This window comes from Eleutherodactylus coqui, chromosome 8, assembly GCF_035609145.1.
Source record: "Eleutherodactylus coqui strain aEleCoq1 chromosome 8, aEleCoq1.hap1, whole genome shotgun sequence".
NCBI classification, from domain to species: domain Eukaryota; kingdom Metazoa; phylum Chordata; class Amphibia; order Anura; family Eleutherodactylidae; genus Eleutherodactylus; species Eleutherodactylus coqui.
In genome coordinates, this window is record NC_089844.1 from 6,111,872 (window position 1) to 6,135,004 (window position 23,133).

General features: G+C 46.1%; 1 protein-coding gene across 1 annotated transcript; it reads right to left on the bottom strand.

Moving 5' to 3' along the window:
* Positions 1 to 13,973: 13,973 nt before the first annotated feature.
* On the bottom strand, positions 13,974 to 18,650 carry LOC136577435 (protein NYNRIN-like). Its single transcript, XM_066577330.1, has 2 exons — positions 18,466 to 18,650; positions 13,974 to 15,735 (listed from the first exon to the last, which is right to left on the bottom strand). The coding sequence occupies exon 2, from the start codon at positions 15,387 to 15,389 to the stop codon at positions 14,421 to 14,423; it is 969 nt and encodes a 322-aa protein (XP_066433427.1). The 5' UTR covers positions 15,390 to 15,735; positions 18,466 to 18,650; the 3' UTR covers positions 13,974 to 14,420.
* Between the last annotated feature and the right edge of the window lie 4,483 nt (positions 18,651 to 23,133).

Consider the following 23,133-nt stretch of genomic DNA (forward strand, 5'->3'; position numbering starts at 1 on the left):
CTTTAACCTCCTGCTTTCCAATGTCAATTGCGGACGAACCGCGGATTGGACGTCTTCCATTGACTTCAGTGGAAGCCGTCCGTGCGAGAACCGCACTAAAATGCAGCATGCTGCGATTTCTTTTCCACATGCAGAATCCGGAAAACAAATCCGCATGTCAAAATTCAAGTGTGGATGCCCATGGTTCACTATGGGCAGCTTGAACTGCAGATCTTCTACCCGTGGACATTGGGCCTAACAAGAAAATAAACCATTCCAGCAAAAAAATGGGGTCTGAAGACCCCAGATTCAGTGAAAGCAAAATCAAACCTGCACATTGCTCACAGACTGGATGTTGTTTGTAGGGTGCATGGAGAGTTATTAATGTGCGCCAAACACATGTTGAGCTGTTCTAGACCAAATAATCTCCTCACTCTCTCCCGTGCAGACGTTACTGCTCAACCTTGATCTCCATCTTGGACAATTGCCTTTATGCTTTTACTATCTGATATACCCGGCCTCACCCGAGTTAATTTGATGCAGGGGTTTACGTGTTGTTTGTACGGAAAATTCCGTACAAGTCATAATTACTATAGAGTAACTGAGGAGTAAAATATGTATACATATAGTGGAGCATTAGATTCTCCTCAGACTGCATGTACCGATGTCCCTCTGCAGAATGTACCACCACTCCTACTCTCCTCATTTAGGACCTAAAGAATGCTCGCGACAAGTTAGATTACATAGGGGTGCATTTACTTTTGTAATTAGCATTGAATAATTGAGCTGTTACCCCTTTACTTTTCCCATTTTGGAACTAAAGAATAGTTGTGCCAAATTTCATGTTTGTACGACACCAGGAAGTTAGAGAATTAGATTAGGTACATTACATAGGGGTGCCAGTACTATTGTACTTTGCATTAAATAATCAAGTTGTGACCCCTTTACTTTTTCTATTTAGGACCTAAAGAATGGTCGTGCCAAATTTTATGTTTGTATGACAACAGGAAGTTATACAATTAGATTTGGTAAATTACACAGGGGCATCAAAACTTTTGCACTTAGTATTGAATTTTCGAGTTGTGACCCCTTTACTTTTCCTATTTAGGACCTAAACAATGGCCCTGCCAAATTTCATGTTTGTACGACATCGGGAAGTTAGAGAATTTGTGGCCAGTTAGTCAGTCAGTGGGTCAGTGAGTGAGGGCTTTCACATATATATATATATATATATATATATATATATATATATATATATATATATATATATATATATATATATATATATATATTTATAGCCACAAGCCGACCTCTTCAGCTTTAGTCAGCTTTGTAGAAACAATAAGGTTATTTAATTTGAGGCAAGAATACGGTATTCCGCTGAGGGAATATGTTCGGTGTTGGCAGATACATCATTTACTTTCAATATCTAAATATATCCCAAAGGAGTCTCTAAGTACAAGTTTCAAGGTCTTCTACGCTTTATATCTTTTCTTTTAGATCTCTTCTTTTCACAGGCTCTACCTATATGACGGCCTAGGAAAAAGAATTAGGTCCCATTTTAGAGGACTGCTCCTGGCAATAGGTTTTTGATAGAAGTACCATTTCCCGCTCAAATAATATACAGAAACTTCCTATAAAATTCTCACAAGGTGATATCTAGAGATGAGCGAACGTACTCGTCCGAGCTTGATGCTCGTTCGAGTATTAGCGTGATCGAGATGCTCGTTACTCGTGACGAGTACCACGCGATGTTCGGGTTACTTTCACTTTCATCTCTGAGACGTTAGCGCGCTTTTCTGGCCAATAGAAAGACAGGGAAGGCATTACAACTTCCCCCTGCGACGTTCAAGCCCTATACCACCCCCCTGCAGTGAGTGGCTGGCGAGATCAGGTGTCACCCGAGTATATAAATCGGCCCCTCCCTCGGCTCGCCACAGATGCGTTCTCACAGAGATCAGGGAAAGTGCTGTCTTGTTGGAGTTGCTATAGGGAGAGTGTTAGGAGTATTTTAGGCTTCAAGAACCCCAACGGTCCTTCTTAGGGCCACATCTAACCGTGTGCAGTAGTGTGGAGGCTGCTTTTTGCAGTGTTGCACATTTTTTTTTTTTTTGTATATCGGCCGTGCAGAGCATTGCGCCCTGCAGTAATTATACATACTCCAGGGCCAGCAGTGGTGAGGCAGGGACAGAAGACATATTTATTGAATATAGGCAGTGGGCCTTTCCAAAAACATTTGGGAAAAAAAATCTATTTGGGCTGCCTGTGACTCTCCTCAGTGTTCTGGGTCTGTGCTGGGTGTAGTTGTCCTCCTAATTCATACGCAGCCAGCTAAGTGTTACAGCAGGCTTGCGCAAAATTATTTCCTGGCTCTGCTGTGCATTCCGTAAGCGAAGTCAGCCTCCAACCACAGGCCAATAAGTGGCACATTTAATTACAGCGTTCTGTTTCTGCACTACTAGTAATATACCATGTTGAGGGGTAGGGGTAGGCCTAGAGGACGTGGACGCGGGCGAGGACGCGGAGGCCCAAGTCAGGGTGTGGGCACAGGCCAAGCCAGTGCGGTGGCCAGGGGTAGAGGCAGGGCCAGACCGAATAATCCACCAACTGTTTCCCAAAGCGCGCCCTCGCGCCATGCCACCCTGCAGAGGTCAAGGTGCTCTACGGTGTGGCAGTTTTTCACAGAGACGCCTGACGACCGACGAACAGTGGTGTGCAACCTTTGTCGCGCCAAGATCAGCTGGGGAGCCACCACCACCAGCATCCGCAGGCATATGATGGCCAAGCACCCCACAAGGTGGGACGAAGGCCGTTCACCGCCTCCGGTTTGCACCACTGCCTCTCCCCCTGTGCCCCAACCTGCCACTGAGATCCAACCCCCCTCTGAGGACACAGGCACTACCATCTCCTGGCCTGCACCCACACGCTCACCTCCGCTGTCCTCGGCCCCATCCAGCAATGTCTCTCAGCGTAGCGTCCAGACGTCGCTAGTGCCACTGTTTGAGCGCAAGCGCAAGTACGCCGCCACGCACCCGCACGGTCAAGCGTTAAACGTGCACATTGCCAAATTGATCAGTCTGGAGATGCTGCCGTATAGGCTTGTGGAAACGGAGGCTTTCAAAAGCATGATGGCGGCGGCGGCCCCGCGCTACTCGGTTCCCAGTCGCCACTACTTTTCCCGATGTGCCGTCCCAGCCCTGCACGACCACGTCTCCCACAACATTGTACGCGCGCTCACCAACGCGGTTACTGCCAAGGTCCAATTAACAACGGACACGTGGACAAGCACTGGCGGGCAGGGCCACTATATCTCCCTGACGGCACATTGGGTGAATTTAGTGGAGGCTGGGGCCGAGTCAGAGCCTGGGACAGCTCACGTCCTACCCACCCCCAGAATTGCGGGTCCCAGCTCGGTGCTGGTATCTGCGGCGGTGTATGCTTCCTCCACTAAACCACCCTCCTCCTCCTCCCGCTCTAATGCAACCTCTGTCTCGCAATCAAGATGTGTCAGCAGCAGCAGCACGTCGCCAGCAGTCGGTGTCGCGCGGCGTGGCAGCACAGCGGTGGGCAAGCGTCAGCAGGCCGTGCTGAAACTACTCAGCTTAGGAGAGAAGAGGCCCACGGCCCACGAACTGCTGCAGGGTCCGACAGAGCAGACCGACCGCTGGCTTGCGCCGCTGAGCCTCCAACCGGGCATGGTCGTGTGTGACAACGGCTGTAACCTGGTGGCGGCTCTGCAGCTCGGCAGCCTCACGCACGTGCCATGCCTGGCCCATGTCTTTAATTTGGTGGTTCAGCGCTTTCTGAAAAGCTACCCACACTTGTCATACCTGCTCGGAAAGGTGCGCCGGGTCAGCGCACATTTCCGCAACTCCAAGACGGACGCTGCCACCCTGCGGACCCTGCAACATCGATTTAATCTGCCAGTGCACCGACTGCTGTGCGACGTGCCCACACGGTGGAACTCTACGCTCCACATGTTGGCCAGACTCTATGAGCAGCGTAGAGCTATAGTGCAATACCAACTCCAACATGGGCGGCGTAGTGGGAGTCAGCCTCCTCAATTCTTTTCAGAAGAGTGGGCCTGGTTGGCAGACATCTGCCAGGTCCTTGGAAACTTTGAGGAGTCTACCCAGATGGTGAGCGGGGATGCTGCAATCATTAGCATCACCATTCCTCTGCTATGCCTCTTGAGAAGTTCCCTGCAAAGCATAAAGGCAGACGCTTTGCACTCGGAAACGGAGGCGTGGGAAGACAGTATGTCGCTGGATAGTCAGAGCACCCTCATGTCTATATCTCAGCGCGTTGAGGAGGAGGAGGAGGGGGAGGAGCTTGAGGAGGAGGGGGAAGAGACAGCTTGGCCCACTGCTGAGGGTACACATGCTGCTTGCCTGTCATCCTTTCAGCGTGTATGGCCGGAGGAGGAGGATCCTGAAAGTGATCTTCCTAGTGAGGACAGCCATGTGTTGCGTACAGGTACCCTGGCACACATGGCTGACTTCATGTTAGGATGCCTTTCTCGTGACCCTCGCGTTACACGCATTCTGGCCACTACGGATTACTGGGTGTACACACTGCTCGAACCACGGTATAAGGAGAACCTTTCCACTCTCATTCCCGAAGAGGAAAGGGGTTCGAGAGTGATGCTATACCACAGGACCCTGGCGGACAAACTGATGGTAAACTTCCCATCCGACAGCGCTAGTGGCAGAAGGCGCAGTTCCGAGGGCTAGGTAGCAGGGGAGGCGCAGAGATCAGGCAGCATGTGCAGCGCAGGCAGGGGAACATTCTCCAAGGCCTTTGCCAGCTTTATGGCTCCCCAGCAAGACTGTGTCACCGCTCCCCAGTCAAGGCTGAGTCGGCAGGAACACTGTAAAAGGATGGTGAGAGAGTACGCAGCCGATCGCACGACCGTCCTCCGTGACGCCTCTGCTCCCTACAACTACTGGGTGTTGAAGCTGGCCACGTGGCCTGAACTCGCGCTGTATGCCCTGGAGGTGCTTGCTTGTCCTGCGGCTAGCGTCTTGTCGGAGAGGGTGTTTAGTGCAGCAGGGGGAATCATCACGGATAAGCGTACCCGCCTGTCAACCGACAGTGCCGACAGGCTAACACTCATCAAGATGAACAAAGCCTGGATTTCCCCAGACTTCTCTTCTCCACCAGTGGACAGCAGCGATACCTAAGCAATACGTAGGCTGCACCCGCGGATGGAAGCATCGTTCTGTATCACCATCCAAAACGGGGACATTTCTGCTTCATCAATCTGTGTATAATATTCCTCCTCCTCCTCCTGCTCCTCCTCCTGAAACCTCACATAATCACGCCAAACGGGCAATTTTTCTTAGGCCCACAAGGCTCAGTCATATAGTTTTTGTAAACAATGTTTATACGTTTCAATGCTCATTAAAGCGTTGAAACTTTCACCTGAACCAATTTTTATTTTAACTGGGCTGCCTCCAGGCCTAGTTACCACTTAAGCCACATTAACCAAAGCGATTAATGGGTTTCACCTGCCCTCTTGGTTGGGCATGGGCAATTTTTCTGAGGTACATTAGTACTGTTGGTACACCAATTTTTTGGGGCCCTCGCCTACAGTGTAATCCAATTAATTTTTTGCCCACCTGCATTAAAGCTGACGTTACATCCGCTGTGTTGGGCACTGCAATGGGATATATTTATGTACCACCGGTGGCTTCCTGGGACCCACCCATGCTGTGGGTCCACAGGGAGTTGTAAATGCATCTGTGTCCACTTCTAGAGAACCCCAGTCTGACTGGGGCATGCAGTGTGGGCCGAAGCCCACCTGCATTAAGCATGACATTACCTCAGCTGTGATGGGCAATGCTATGGGATATATTTATGTGCCGCCGGTGGCTTCCTGGCACCCACCCATGCTGTCGGTCCACAGGGACTTCACAATAGGGAGTTGTACCTGCCTGTGTCTATGAATTAAAAAGCCCGGTCAGGTTGGGGCATGCAGTGTGGGCCGAAGCCCACCTGCATTTAATCTGACGTTAGCTCTGCTGTCCAGGGCACTGCAATGGGATACATTTATGTACAGCGGGTGGGTTCCAGGGAGCCACCCATGCTATGGGTGCACACGGAATTCCCATTGCGGAGTTGGGGATTCCCAGTTGTACCTGCCTGTGACTATTTATAAAAAAACGCGGTCTGACTGGGGCATGCAGACACCTTGACAGAATGAATAGTGTGTGGCACATAGGTTCCCCATTGCTATGCCCACGTGTGCAGCTCCTGATGGCGGTGGCACAGGATTATATTTATCATTGCTTCTGTACAGCATTGTGGGCTATCGCCCCGCCCCTTTTAAAGAGGGTCGCTGCCTAGCCGTGCCAACCCTCTGCAGTGTGTGCCTGCGGTTCCTCCTCATGGCAGACGCACTTATAAATAGACATGAGTGTGGCGTGGCATGAGGGCAGCTGAAGGCTGCGCAGGGACAATTTGGTGTGCGCTGTGGACACTCGGTCGTGCAGGGGGGGGGGGGGGTTGGGCAGCATGTAACCCAGGAGAAGTGGCAGCGGAGTGTCATGCAGGCAGTGATTGTGCTTTGTTGGAGGTAGTGTGGTGCTTAGCTAAGGTATGCATTGCTAATGAGGGCTTTTCAGAAGTAAAAGTTGTTGGGAGGGGGGGGGGGGCCCACTCTTGCCGCTATTGTGGCTTAATAGTGGGACCTGGGAACTTGAGATGCAGCCCAACATGTAGCCCCTCGCCTGCCCTATCCGTTGCTGTGTCGTTCCCATCACTTTCTTGAATTGCCCAGATTTTCACAAATGGAAACCTTAGCGAGCATCGGCGAAATACAAAAATGCTCGAGTCGCCCATTGACTTCAATGGGGTTCGTTACTCGAAACAAACCCTCGGGCATCGGGAAAATTTCGTCCCGAGTAACGAGCACCCGAGCATTTTGGTGCTCGCTCATCTCTAGTGATATTCTATCCCAGAGGAGTTGCTAAATGCTCACCCTCCCTCTCAAAGTTATGTTTCTGCATTATGGGAATGTGGGTTCTAGGGTGGCCCTTATTTTTCAACTTTCTAAAGGTTTAGCTCCTACTACCCTCTCATTCCAATTAACAAAAAACGATCTGTGCAAAATTTTAGCTCAATCAGACAACTGCAAGGTGACCCTCAACGACAATGACGTTTTGAAATTTTCACCAAGAAAATCATTTTTTCAGAAAATTTTTTTAGTTATTTATAAGCACTAATAATAATAATTAATGCAAGTTTTCATTAATTTAATTAGTATCACTATTGCTAAGTTAAGCCGTCGCTACAGCTGATTTAACTATTATGTCACACATGAATTATGTTATGCGATTTGCACAATAACGTTGCATTCAGTAATTTTCCTGTGTTAAAAGTAATGTTGTTATTAACGGCAGTGTAAAGCCCCATTTACATGCAAAGATGATCACTCGAAATTCGTTCAAAAGATAGCTTAAATGACAGTTTGAGCGATCATTTTGCATAATCTACTAATGGGTACTAATGGCCTTTATAAGCTTATTAGGTCCATTTGTTCTCCCAAGATACAGCAGCTGAAAACAATGTAATCAGCACAATGGAGAATCACATTGTGCGGTTCCTGCTATCAGCTGGCCAACTGAACGATGGTTTTTATGCTGAACTAAAAATCATCGTTCGGCTGAAAAGCTAACCATGACAGCACTTACATGCAATGATTATCGCTCAAAAGACATCGTTTGAACAAATTTTGAGTGATAATTGTTAGGGAAATTGAATGGTTTCTTTCATATACTGTTGGGTTCCAAATCGAAATAGCTTGTAGAACTGGCTGGGAGAAAGGAGTGACACAGACAGGTTAAGTGCAAAGCAATCTACCTTTATTACATATGTCACAACTTATATAGTAACATGACACAGGGCGGGCTTTATGCTCGATTAATTTGTTTTTACATAAGCATACATTGTTGGTTAGAGATGTTATCTTAGATTGAACAATAACTTGTGTTTTCACATTCCAATGTTACATTCCATTGTTAGTTCCAGCTAAACAGGATATGCCATTAGTAGCTTTTGCTGAGTTGTACCGCTAGCATTATGCCCAGAAAATCCTATTTAGCTGTTTCAAGAAGTGGTAGACAAGACAAAATCATTGTTACCATGCAGCGGCTGCCGGGGCCGCGGGTGGTTGGTCGGCATGGTGCGCGCGCTCGTGGGTCTGGGCGGCGGCGTGTGCGCGGGCGTCTGTGAGTGCAGCTCTATGCAGGAGTCCCTGTTATGAGATTCTGCTAGGAGGCGTCGCCTCCCCCTCTCCGACCCTGGGCGGAGGCTTCTGTTTATAGGGCTGGCAGTGAGGTCCATTCACTGCCAGTTATTGGTTTCTGTTTCAGTGTGCTAGCTTCCTGCCTCTGACAGTCTCCTGATCTCAGCTTCTGCTATATCTGCCAGGTTATCCATCTGCCTCGGTCTGCCTGTATTTCCTGTTGGTTTTCTTCATCTGCCCTTCCTGTCGGTATCCTACCCTGTTCCATCTTGGTACGCCAGCATCCCTCCTCTGTCCCTAGCGAGTGTAGGGACCGCTGCCCAGTTGCCCGCCTGGGGTTAGCCAGGAGTGGAGGCAAGTAGGCAGGGACAGGGGTTGCGGGTAAGTTCTAGGGCAACCCAGGCTGGCGTATCATCGGGTAGGATACCGTAACGTAATAACTGGCCCTTAAAATTTCCCTACGGGTTTTTGTTTGGTCTCCAATAGAGATTATGAGCATCCTTTCTAATCAATTGCAGGAGCTAGTGGGCATGATCCAAGACCTGTCCGGTCGTATGGTGGCCCAGGAGCAGCGGATGTTGGCGCAGGTTCCTGCCGCCCCATCTATTCCTGACCCCAAATTTCCTCTCTCTGAGGTGTTTTCTGGGGAGAGAAGCAAGTTTTTTGTTTTTCAGCAGGCATGTAAACTATATTTCCGGATGCGGCCAGGATCCTCCAGCTCTGAGTCCCAGAAGGTGGGATTGATTCTGTCCTTGCTGCGGGGTCCCCACCAGACATGGGCTTACTCCTTACCTGAGAGTTCGGCTTGCCTGCAGTCTGTTGATGCCTTTTTTCAGGAACTAGGAGGTATTTTTGATGAGCCGGACCGGGCGGGGTTAGCCGTATCTCACCTCATGGCTTTGCGTCAGGGGCAGCAGTGTGTTGAAGACTATTGTTCTACGTTTAGACAGTATGCCAGTGAAACCTCCTGGAATGATGGCGCCCTCAAAGATGTGTTTTTGTTGGGCCTTTTTGATGCTGTCAAGAATCTAATTATTTCCCATCCCGCTCCCATAACACTTAATGAGGCGATGGTATTGGCAGTAAAGGCTGACCGGAGACTGAGATCTAGAGAAAAAGAACGTCAGGCCTGTAAAACTAGAGAGTCCTGTAGATCCGTTCCCATTTCCCCCGTGCCAGCTCCAGGGGCCGAGCCTATGGAAGTGGACCAGCTAAGTCCTGGGGAACGGCGACTGTTCCGGATGACTCACCATCTTTGCCTCTACTGTGGAGAAGACGGACATCGAGTAGCAACCTGTCCACAGAAGCAACGGCAACATCAGTCTGAAGCGGCGGAAGAACTACCGATCCTAGGCGATTCTCTGAAGGGTCGCCTAGGGTCACAGGTACTCCCTAGGTTGTTGGTGCCTTGTCAGATTGGCTTCCGGAATTTTATTCGGTCCGGTCAAGCCTATATTGATTCGGGTGCTGCAGTCAATCTGATTAATTTAAATTTTGTCAGACCTCTAATAACTGAATTTTCCATGCTGAAGCCCCCCATGCGCTTCATTGGTATTGATTCAACCCCTCTCTCCGCAGGTGTTGTTAAATGGAGGACTCCCATTCTGCAGTTCACTGGGTGTTCTCCATTCTGAGAATCTGTCTTTCCTAGTTATGGAAAAGATGTCTGTTGATGTGGTGGTTGGTACTGCACAATCCCCAATTTGATTGGTCCACCCGGGAATTGACTCAGTGGGGGTCATCCTGTCATAATCACCTAACTACTATAGCCATGTGCTCCGCAGATACTGTGCTTATTCCGGAATATTTGTCGGATTTTCAGGACGTATTCTCCAAAAAACTGTCTGAGGCCTTGCCTCCCCATAGGGAGTGGGACTGTGGTATTGATCTGATTCCCGACAGTCCTATCCCTAAGGGAGCCATTTTCAATTTGTCAGGGCGTGAGCACGAAGCCCTTAAGTCCTATATCTCGGAGTCTCTGGTCAAACGACACATCCGGCCGTCCAGGTCCCCTGCCGGGGCAGGTCTCTTCTTTGTTGAGAAGAAGGATGGGACATTAAGGCCTTGTGTGGATTATCGGGCCTTGAATAAAATCACAGTGAAGAACCAGTGCTCCTTGCCCCTAATTCCTGACTTGTTGAATCAGGTGGTAGGGGCCCACTGGTTCTCCAAACTGGACTTAAGGGGGGATTACAACTTAATTCGCATTCGAGAGGGAGTTGAATGGAAGACGGCGTTCAACACCCCATTAGGGCATTTTGAATGTCTGGTCATGCCCTTCGGACTCTGTAACACCCCCGCTGTGTTTCAGGGTTTTATGAACACGGCCTTCCACGACTTCCTGGGGGTATTCTTGGTCATATATCTTGATGACATTCTGGTGTATTCCCCAGACTGGGATTCACATATGCGGCACCTGAGGTTGGTTCTGACCCGTTTGCGCGAGTATCAACTTTTTGTCAAGTTGGAGATATGTACATTTGGTTCTAAACAAGTATCTTTCCTTGGTTATGTGATTTCACCCACGGAGATTCAGATGGAGTCTGACAAAGTAGCAGCAATCTCCCAATGGGTCAGACCAGACAACCTTAAAGGGGTTGTCTCGCGAAAGCAAGTGGGGTTAAGTACTTCTGTATGGCCATATTAATGCACTTTGTAATATACATCGTGCATTAATTATGAGCCATACAGAAGTTATTCACTTACCTGCTCCGTTGCTGGCGTCCCCGTCTCCATGGCTCCGTCTAATTTCGGTGTCTTCTTGCTTTTTTAGACGCGCTTGCGCAGATGGGTCTTCTCCCTTCGGCTCGGCACCATCGGCATTTTGGCTCCGCCCCCTTGTACGCGTTATCGCGTAGCTCCGCCCCGTGCCGATTCCAGACTCCTGATTGGCTGGAATCGGCAAGGTGACGGGGGCGGAGCTACGCGATGACGCGTACAAGGGGGCGGAGCCAAACCGCCGATGGTGCCGAGCCGGAGGGCAGATGATTTGTGCCAGAGACCTTACGTCTTAGAGTCATGGATGAATCTCACTCGTCGGTTCTCGCAGGTCATCTAGGGTTTCAGGGAACCCTGGATCTCTGTTCTAGTCATTTCTGGTGGCCAGGCATGTCTCAGGAGATCTGCGACTTCGTTAGGGGATGCTCTGTCTGTGCACGCAATAAGAGTCAGCGGCGTCCTCGGGTCCTCTGAGACCGTTACCGGTACCTTCTAGTCCATGGTCACAGTAATCGGTAGATTTTATCACTGATCTACCAGAATCCCAGAAGTGCACCACTATCTTAGTAGTTGTCGACCGTTTCTCAAAGATGGCACATTTTGTGGCGTTAAAGAAGCTACCTTCGGCCAAAGAGTTTGCCAAGATTTTTGTAAAAGAAATAATTCGCCTACATGGGGTTCCCCAAAACATTGTATCTGATCACAGGGTTCAGTTTGTGTCGCAGTTTTGGCGTGCCTTCTGCAGAAACCTGGGAACGTCGCTTTCCTTCTCCTCAGCATTCCACCCACAAACTAATGGTCAGACTGAGTGGAAGAACCAGGATTTAGTGCAATATTTACGGTCGTTTGCTGGCGAAAAGGCTCATCAGTGGGCAGAGTTCCTGCCGTTGGCAGAGTTTGCACTAAACCGCACTTGTTCTTCCACTGGGGTATCGCCATTCTTTTGTGCATACGGTCAGCATCCTCGCTTCCTTACAGCGATCCCTACTCCATCTGTCTGTCCTGCAGCTGATGTTGCCACAGATACACTGCAGAGAGTACAGAGGTACAGAAAAACTTGGAAGCAACGGGGGCTCGTATGCAGTTGCGTAGTGGGAAGAGTCTGTCTGTATCTGAACCTTACAGGGTGGGACAGAAGGTATACCTGTCTTCTAAAAATCTCAAATTAAGGGTCCCATCTTTGAAGCTGGCGCCACGTTACGTGGGTCCCTTTGTCATCACACGTGTGGTGAACCCGCTCGCCTACGAACTGGGTTTGCCAGCTACATGGAGGGTTCACAGGGTGTTCCATAAGTCTTTATTGAAACCTTTTGTCCCTTCTGTGATGCCCACCCTCGGTCCCCCTCCGCCCACCCTGGTCCGGGATGAAGTTGAATACGAGGTCCAGGAGATCCTGGATTCTCATCTGTGTCTGGGAACCTTACAATATTTGGTGGCCAGGAAGGGCTTTGGACCAGAAGATCATTCCTGGGTGGCCGCACATGATGTTCATGCTCCAGTTTTGGTGCGGCGCTTCCACCGTCTGTTTCCAGATAGGCCTGCATATGGTGGCGGTGGCCCGGAGGTCTCCCATCAGAGGGGGGGTAATGTTACCATGCGGCGGCTGCCGGGGCCGCGGGTGGTTGGTCGGCGTGGTGCGCGCGCTCGTGTGTCCGGGCAGCGGCGTGTGCGCGGGCGTCTGTGAGTGCAGCTCTATGCACGAGTCCCTGTTATGAGATTCTGCTAGGAGGCGTCGCCTCCCCCTCTCCGCCCCTGGGCGGAGGCTTCTGTTTATAAGGCTGGCAATGAGGTCCATTTACTGCCAGTTATTGGTTTCTGTTTCAGTGTGCTAGCTTCCTGCCTCTGACAGTCTCCTGATCTCAGCTTCTGCTATATTTGCCAGGTTATCCATCTGCCTCGGTCTGCCTGTATTTCCTGTTGGTTTTCTTCACCTGCCCTTCCTGTTGGTATCCTACCCTGTTCCATCTTGGTATGCCAGCGACCCTCCTCTATCCCAGCGAGTGTAGGGGCCGCGGCCCAGTTGCCCGCCTGGGGTTAGCCAAGAGTGGAGGCAAGTAGGCAGGGACAGGGGTTGCGGGTAAGTTCCCAGGCTGGCGTATCATCGGGTAGGATACCATAACAATCAGATTCAGGACTGAGACCTTCACAAATCCCCCATTTAAAATTGTCCATCGAGAAAGAGTCCATACGATGATGGTACGTTTGAGGGTTCTATGCCACCCATGCCAGACTTAGCCATTATATTATTCAATTCTTCTTGCTGGATTCCCATCAAAAAGACTCTTTAAGATGGCTGTTTTAACTATATCGTAGGGGAAGCATCTCCAAATTATTGGCTTGTCTTCTCATATTGCAGAACATCCAGAAATTGCAAACACTCAAAATAACAGAGTAAAAAGTATTAATAAAGGATGCAATACAAAATTCATGCTGTGGGCGACCAACCTGTAAATACATCATACCAATGGTGCCCTGTATCCACCTGTATCTTTGTACCTATACTGATAAGTTCATCTGCCACCCAAACTATCTGTATCTCCAAATCTACCAATGTAAGATTAATGACTTCTAAATGCTTTTTCATATGCTCAGTGTTTCTCATAGTGTTAATTACCTTCTGAAGTGATATTGTTATATTAGATATCGGTAATACGTCTGGATGCCAATAATATATTATAGTTATTTCAGCATCATGGAGGAAAGTATAAACTTCTGCAAACCAGTATAACAGGGACACATTCGGTAAACGTCCTGAGAAGGGTGTAGTCACATTGTACATGGAGGTGCTGTTTTTCTGATTTGTTATCATACAAATATATTGTGGTCCTATTTCTATCATCATGTGATAAGTAATTGGCAACATGGTCCAGTCTCATATACTGACTGAATGTTGTAACAAACATGGCTCATATTGTGCTGTCTCCTGACCGCAAACTATACCATCTAAGATCTTTTCACAGGTGTCCATTTTATGTGTGTTATTATTTGTATCCACCATTACACCTTCAAATTTAAGTAATCAGTGTTGTGCTGGGTATAGTGGTGGACCAAATATCACAGGTAAAACTATAAACTTGCCCATCAGATCGGTGCTCTATACCTGTAAATCTATCATAGAGCCTGTACGATACTCAGTTGTACATTTTACACTGTCTATTTCAGGCTGTATCCATACTCCCTTAGGTATCATATTTTTTAATATATTTCTCCATAATCTTTCATTATTGGTCATGAGGTCCGACTGCGCTTTGTCTCTCTCATGTAGCATATACATATATTGCAGATTACATTGTGTGTATTTTATAAAATCACTTACATTTGCAAATACATTATACTGTAGTGCAAACTCAAATTAAAAAGTGTTAATACATCTTTAACATAACCGAGCATAAGGTGTTGGGGAAGAAACAAGGAAGGCATCCATTGTGCCTGAACATTTACCAATTTAGAAACATCCTGTCCTACCCCAGCTGTTTTATTCTTCATCGCCTCTAAATCTATAGAGTTCAAACCCCCCACACCTGTGAAGTGTGTACCTTTTGTCTGACTCAATCACTTCCAGCACCCCACACCTGCAGATCACCTCATTCATGAGCTTCTTTGCGGTTACCTGCATGGTTGCCTTGGTAACAGGGTAGGCCTCAACCCAACCTGAAAAAACATCAACAACAACAAGCACATATTCATACTTCCCAACAGGTGGAAGCTGAATGTAGTCAATTTGCAATCTCTGAAATGGGTAGAGTGGCCTAGGCAAGTGTCTTTGTGGCACCTTTACCTTCTTTCCCAGGTTGCTCATGGCACAGATCATGCAAGATTGGACAAATGATGCAGTAGCTACAGAGAACCCAGGAGCCACCCATCCTTTCTTAAGCGTTGACATCATTGCTGCTTTTGATAGGTGTTTCTTTCTGTGCATCAGCTGGGCCATCATGGGGTACAGGGACGGTGGTAGGCAATTTCTATTGACTGTTCGCCATACGCCGTCCTGTTCTGTTGCTCCCATCTTAGTCCATTTATCCTTTTCTTCCTTGCTGGCTTGTAACTGTAAAGTCCTTAGCATATCAATGTCCAAGTTTTTAACAGTGTCTAAATTATTGTCTCTGACTTGTACTGTCAGTATCTTCTTTTCTTCTTTCTTCCACAGCTTGCGGGCTGCTGCCTTTGCTGCGCCGTCTTTTAGGGTGTTGCCTTTTGGTTCTCCAGTGTCGGCTTCGGTGTGCGCTTTTACCTTGAGGACTGCCACTTTGTCTGATAACAGGAAGGCTTTCATGAGACTCTGTACTGCTCCAAAATTCTTAATTGGCTGTCCTGCTGAAGTAAGAAACTGTCTGGCCTTCCATATCGGGCCATAATCATGAGCTATGCCAAATGTATACCAGGAATCAGTGTAAATGTTTGCCGTCTTACCTTCTACCACCCTAGACGCCTCATTGAGGGCCATCAGTTCTGCTTCTTGTGCTGAGACATACAGAGGCAATGCTTCTGCTTTTAGGACATCTTCTTGTGTGACCACTGCATATCCAGTATGAAATCGTTCGTCCTCACCCTATCACCTGGCACCAGCTACAAAAATCTCAAAATGAGGGTTATTCAAAGGTGTTTCTGTCACATTTTCAAATCCTGCTGTTTCTTGTTGCATTACAGCTAAACAATCATGTGCCTGAAGTTCATCAGGGTCAGTAATTTGCAAAAAATAAGCTGTCTCGCCTTTCCCCTTGTGTTACTCCCCCATAGGAACCGGGATACTCGATGGGAAGAAGATTAGCCGGGTTCAATGCAGTACATCTCTGAAAGGAAATGTTAGATGGCATTAGAAAGGCACATTGTAATCTGATTGGTGTGGCTAGAGAAAGCTGCTTTAGTTGCACTTGTGTCAGTATACCTTGCATGTCATGGGGGGTTTACCACCAGGGGGTAATCTAACACAATGTCTGATGCTTTGTCTACCATGGTTTGAACTGCTGCCATGGCTTGTACATAGGAAGAAGCACCCCTAGCTATGGGGTCCAAACATGCTGAATATTATCCCACTGGTTTTGTTTTTCTATTTTCCCTTCAGTGCATCTGTGGGCTGGAGTAATTTACTACACTCCCGCTTAAATTGCCCAGTCTTGCCTCAGAAATGGCACTTAAAATTATGTTTGGGGCGGGCACCCTATCTGGTTCTGCTTCCCCCTGTGTTGTACTGCATCACCATAACAGAGCTATGTCCACCCCCTTTTTTTTAATCAAAATCAACTCAATGCCCTTGGCTGTCTGTAAAAGGGGCGGAGATTCAGACTGTCTCCACTCTGGCTTATTGTATATGAGTTTAGACTTTAGGAGTTCCCGTAAACCTTCTACAAGACCATACTAAGTACATGTTCGCCCATTTCTTGTATACCACTATACCTTAGATCTGACCAACGTTGCTGGAGTCGGACATAGAACTGTTCTACTCCCTCTTCTTGCATTATGTTAGAGAGGGACAGAGAGGGCTCCTTCAATTTTTCCTTTGCCTAGTGTTTGATCATTTCTTTCTCATTTAATTTTCAGCCATCGAACAGTATATATTTCATATAACACAACGTGACTCACATACAGGCATACAAAAATTCACAAAAAATGACAGATCCACATTTATGATCAGGCCCAACAAATATGACACTCTACTTCTCTTGTGCAGCCAAATATAACCAATTCTCAATTCACATTTTTTTTGCACAGACAAGTAGCCTCTCTACAGCACAGTACCCCCCCCCATCCCCCCCCCCCCCCACACACACACACACACCCTTTGGAATTTAACTTATCTCCTATAGTACAAAGAAACTTCTCCAGACAAATAAAAGAACTGTATAACAGCCTTTACTGCCTATAACCATCTTCTTTTATGTGCAAATAGCCTGGGCTCCTGTGTCTATTTAGAATTAACCTAGAGTGTAATACACTTGCCCCACCTTACAAAACTGCAAATTCACACACATTGGGGTTTCATTGATTCATATACGGACTGATAAGTTTATCATGTGAATTGGGATTGTATTTACTGTACATAGGACTGCCGACAGAGAACAAAACGCATATATATAAGAAAAACTCTTATGTACCGTGGTTTTTACATGTTTTGTCCAGTATAGGTTATCCAATGACAAACACAATACAACTTATGCCCATTTCCACCCACATACTTATATTCACCACTCCAGATAGCAACTATTATCACAGTTAAACCTTCTTCTATATCTTTACTTGCTTTCTGCCAACTATTCAACATTTCCCGTAATCCATTATCTTTTTTTTTTTCAAATCAATTTTTATTCAAGTTTTTCTAACAGACAATTCATATAGGATATCAAAAACAAGTAAGCTTTTCACTCAATGCAAGAAACGAACATTCGTTTGGTTCATATTACAAGCTTAGATTAAGGTATAGCTGTTCGCTTACATTCACACTAAGTATGCATTTTGCATCTCAATCATCCCAGTACTTCGCGCTACTTAACGCTAGTCCTGAGACCGGGGCGGTGAGATAAACATAGAATTCTTAATAAACAGTTAAGTAAAGAATGGGGAAGGGGTAAAAGGGACGGAAGGAGGAAGGAAAAGGAGAGGGGGGGAAGGAAGGGGAGGGTGGGGTTCAAGTGGTGGTGGTAGTAGGTAATCCATTATCTTTAACCCATCCAGCATGACTTTCTGCAAACCTATCCCAATGCTGGGGGTCTAGTGCTCCTGTTCCCCAATATCCCGCCTGCTTCAACAATTTGTCACATCTTTTACCTACTGCGCCCCTGCCTTCTTTTTGTTTTATTATTTCCCTTGCAGTCTTCCATACCTTATCCTCTTTACCAGCAGTATTGCCCATGGCTGGCGGCTTATGTACACCAATATTTTTATTCGTTCACACACATAAAACAATCCCCTGGTCGCTGAGACACACAGCAAAACCACAGAGGCCCCTGTCCAGAATCCTTGTCCTGTTATTCATAGGGACTCCATTGCAGCGATACTCATCCAGTTCCTGTTAACACGGGACACAGAGATTTATATTTGCAACCCGGAGGTCAGGTTCCGTAGATTAGGTCAGCTCACCACAATCACTCACTTATGATGCACAAACATAGAGACAATAGGCACAAAACTCTCTCTCTCTCTGTACTTGGTTGCTTTAAACACCCTCCCTTTTCCCTTCTGTCTCAACCACTTCCCTTATTCCTGTAAGGGGATCTCATCTGATTAGGTCTCAGAAATTATGGCTTCCTCAGTGTTATACCATGCCTTCAAAGATCGGTGAGGGGGTTAAGAGGTTTGTCCCTGTGACCTGCCTGTTCTCATTTCCGGTATGTTAAACCACAGTAAGAATACTATTCAGAGACTAATGCCTACAAACAAACAAACACACTTATTCCCACCCAAACAGCTTATCTTAGCCCGTCATGTAGGTTCTTTTAAATGGCTCAAAGAGGCATGCACTTCTTACCCTCAGACAGGAAGGGGACAGCCAAGAAACACAGATTCTATATGGTAAGACGTCTTACCTTTTACTGTACAGTTTTGTCAATCTGTGGTTCCAGGTAGATCCTCGTCCCATCTAGGTCCGGGGTTTGGGGTGCAGATGATCTTCTTTTTCTTTTGCTTTGAGCCCCACCTTTGGGCGCCAGGTAATGTTAGGGAAATTCAATGGCTTCCTTTACATGCTGTCGGGTTCCAAATTGAAATAGCTTGTAGGACCGTCTGGAGGAAAGCAGTGACACAGACAGGTCTATGTGCAAAGCAATGATGCAGGGCGGGCTTTATGCCTGATTAACTTGTTTTTACATAAGCATACATTGTTGGTTACAGATGTAATCTTAGATTCAACAATAACTTGTGTTTTCACATTCCAATGTTACTTTCTGTTGTTAGTTCCAGCTAAAAAGGATATGCGATTAGTAGCTTTTGCTGAGTTGTACTGCTAGCATTATGCCCAGAAAATCCTGTTTAGCTGGGTCAAGAAGTGGTAGACAAGACAAAATCATAGTCAGGCCTGAGGCCTTCGCAATAATCGTTGTGTGTGAATGGGTCTTTACTTTTAACATAGTTCCCTATGTATAATGCTGTGCAGCTTTGGCCTACCTTATATAGGAAATGTTACCAGGCTTTATCACTACACTTAATGAGGTAAAGCCCATTAAGTGCAGTGAATTATTCATGAGGTGGGAGGGGCGGCGCTGTCCAACATTTTGTTTTACAAACAGTTGCTGGAGACACTAAAAAATACTGGAATGCTACTAAATTTAACTTAGGAAAAAATGTTTACTGTTTTTTTAAAATAATTTCTATTAAACAGTTCTGGCATATCCAGATGATATTTCAGGAATGTTTGGGAGGGGTCCAGCAAATGGGCACCCCCATTTTTTGGGTTGGTGAGGGAGTTAAGTTGTCACATCTTCACCATTAAATATCTAGGCCAGATTAGCACAAGTATGTCTTTGCCAAAAAAGAGAAATAATTCATTATTGGAGTCAATGATTGTGTTCTATTTACCTATTTTCAGCAAAACAATTTTTTTGTTTCAAACATCTTTTTAAACAGTTGCTGGAGTTGGCTGGATGTGTCCACATAAATTTCTTTAAGAAGCTTTTGAACGGAATGAATCATTGCGCAATGCATATACTATGTTCCAACTTCATATTGTCTGAGGGTCACCTAACAGTTGTCCGATTGAGCTGAAGCTCATTTTGTATGTATCATTTTTTTGGCTGGTTTTGTTACGTTTTATTACAGTTGCCATTTTGTTCAATGATCTCCTTGCTCCTATCAGGACTCAACTTCTTCTTCATTTGAGGTTTGGTACGTTGCCAATGAGTTTCATTTGTTATCTCTTCCATTCTTATAGGACTGAAATATCTTGATTCCATTTCCATTGCTGTCCATCTGTTCCCCAGAGTCCCGGAACTTTTTTATTCTTAGTTAATATCAAATAAAGAGTTTGAAAAAAAATCTTGTTGCTCTTTCATCTCCTGTAGTTTCATTTTCCTACCAGCCAAACCTTCTTCTTTGTGAACAGATAAAATGTAGAAGGTTTTGAATGAAACAGCCTGTATTTACTAAGTTCACAGCATTCATAGAATCAAAGAATGGTAGAGCTGGAAGGGACCTCCAAGGTCATCGGGTCCAACCCCCTAAGTCATCCTAGACAGGTATTTATCCAGCCTTTGTTTGAACACTTCCATTAAGGGGGTTGTCTCGCGCCGAAACGGTTTTTTTTTTTCCATAGGCCCCCCGTTCGGTGCAGGACAACCCCAAGGGATGTGTTAAAAAAAACAAACAAAACATATTACTTACCTGAATCCCCGCTCTGCGACGTCTTCCTTCTTCTTCCTTCACCAAGATGGCCGCTGGGATCTTCACCCACGATGCACCGCGGGTCCTTTCCCATGGTGCACCGTGGGCTCTGTGCGGTCCATTGCCGATTTCAGCCTCCTGATTGGCTGGAATCGGCACACGTGACGGGGTTGAGCTACGCGATGACGCGTAGAAGGGGGAGGAGCCAGAAGGCCGCTCGTGCCTGGACCGAGGAGAAGGGGAGAGGACGGCACAGCGCAAGCGCGTCTAAAAAAGCAAGAAGACATCAGAATTAGATGGCTCAATGGAGACGGGGACGCTAGCAACGGAGCAGGTAAGTGTATAACTTCTGTATGGCTCATATTTAATGCACGATGTACATTACAAAGTGCATTAATATGGCCATACAGAAGTGTATAACCCCACTTGCTGCCGCGAGACAACCCCTTTAAAGGATGATCCCCCTCACTGTCTAATATCTACTTCGTGTCTCCTCCCTTTTAGTTTCATCCCATTGCTTCTAGTCTTTCCTTGTGCAGATGAGAATAGGGCTGATCCCTCTGCAGTGTGACAGCCCTTCAGATATTTGTAGACAGCTATTAAGTCTCCTCTCAGCTTTCTCTTCTGCTAAACATTCCCAGATCCTTTAACCGTTCCTCATAGGACATGATTTGCAGACTGCTCACCATCTTGGTAACTCTTATCGGAACTTGCTCCAGTTTGTCTATGCCTTTTAAAGTGGGGTGCCCAGAACTGGACACAGTATTCCAGATGAGGGCTGACTAAAGAAGACTAGAGGGGAATAATGACCTCACGTGATCCAGACTCTATGCTTCTCTTAATACATTCCAGAACTGTGTTTGCCTTTTTGGCTGCTGCATCACACTGTTGACTCATGTTCAGTCTATGATCTATTAGTATACCCAAATCTTTTTCACATGTACTGCTTAGCCCAATTCCTCCCATTCTATGTGTGCCTTTTCATTTTTCTTGCCCAGATGTAGGACTTTGTATTTCTCCTTGTTAAATACCATTCTGTTAGTCGCCACCCACTGTTCAAGGTTTTCTAGATTTTTTGAATACTCTCTCTCTCTTTCCTAGTGTTAGCTGTCCCTCCTAGCTGTATGTCATCAGCAAATTTGATCAGTTTCCCATCAATTCCCTCCTTCAGATCATTTATAAAATGTTGACCAACACTGGGCCTAGGACAGAGCCTTGTGGTCCCCACTTGATACATTCTTCCACTTGGATGTGCAACCATTTATGACCACTCTTTGAGTACGATCACTCAGCCAGCTGTGAATCCACCTAACAGTTGCCTTGTCAATCCCATATTTGGTCATTTTTTCAATAAGTATAGTATGAGATAATTTGTCAAATGCTTTACTAAGGTCAAGATATACTATATCCAACATATTTCCCTGATCAACCCAGTCAGTGATTCTGTCATAGAAGGAAATTAGATTTGTCTGGCATGACTTGTTTGTTACAAACCCATGCTGGCTCTGGTTAATTACTACAGTCTCATCCAAGTACTTGCATACATGCTGTTTAATAATTTGTTTTAAGATTTTTCCCGGTATAGAAGTCAGGCTCACAGGCCTGTCGTTTCCTGGATTCACCTTCTCTTTTTTGAAGATAGGGACAACATTTGCTCTTTTCCAATCTTCTGGGACTTCTCCTGTTCTCCAGGACTTTTCAAAGATTATGGTGAGTGGTTCAGCAATTACCGCACTGCTTCCTTTAGTATCCTAGGATGTAATTCATCTGGGCCTTGAGACTTGAATTCATGTAAGTTTGCTAAGTGTTCCCTCACCATCTCTCTTCTTATATATAGCCTGCATTCTTTTATTCCCCCAATAGCATTGGGAAGATCAGCTGATGTTCCATCTACTTTCTGAGAGAAAACAGATACAAAATAGGAATTTAAAAGTTCGTCCTTCTCAACATCATTCTTAACCAATTCACCATTTTCATCTTGTAAGCATCCAATAGCATCTTTGACTTTTCTTTTGCTTTTGGCCCCACAAAACCTTTTTTATTGCTTTTGGCCTCTGTTACAAGCCTCAGTTCATTATCAGCTTTAGCTTCTCTGACACTTGCCCTACAGTTTCTGCAGATCCCATTATATTCTTCTTTAGATATTCCCCCTCCTTCCATTTGATAAACATATTTTTCTTCCTCTTTAACATGTGTACAAGTTCTATGTTCATCCATCCGGGTCTCTTTAAATGCTTCCCATTCTTCCTTCTTTTAGGGATTGGTAACGATTGTGCTTTGAGAATGTCATTTCACAATATTTCCCAACCTTCTTGGACATTTCTGTCCTTAAGAACATCCAGCCATTGGATTCTTCCTCTTTCTGAGTTCATTAAAATCTGCCTTTCTGAAATCCAACCTTGAAGTCTGAGTTTTCTCAGGTCTTCCTTGTTTTGTTATCCAACATCCAATGATATCATGATCACTGCCTCCTAAGGTCCCATTTTTATGCAGTTAGTAAATTCACCAGTTTTACCTCCAAAATAAAATATTGTGGAGTGTTGAAGCCACGTGTATTTGCTTATACAGTATTGCAGTATTGTATAGTGTTAGCGCAATTTTCGCTATTCGATATACTGTGGGTGCCATATTAGATAAGAATAATGTACAGGCCTGGAGAGCCTTTCAAAGACCACACGTCTTACATCCTGTGTCCCAAAAGAGTCCATCTTTATTTAGGCGGGTAAAAGTTTAAATAAGGTTTCAACACAGGAAGTTAGGTAATTTAGGATACAGTTACATTATTTTGTGTGCTGATAGGTCATTCTCATAGGGAGGTACTTGTGAGGTAGCTGTGAGATCATTCCCTGGGAGGAGCTTCCCTTGAGCATGCTCTATTC

What these genes read in the sequence shown, in the direction of transcription:
- LOC136577435 (XM_066577330.1), bottom strand. Translation starts at nt 15,389, where the DNA reads ATGGCCCTCAATGAGGCGTCTAGGGTGGTAGAAGGTAAGACGGCAAAC.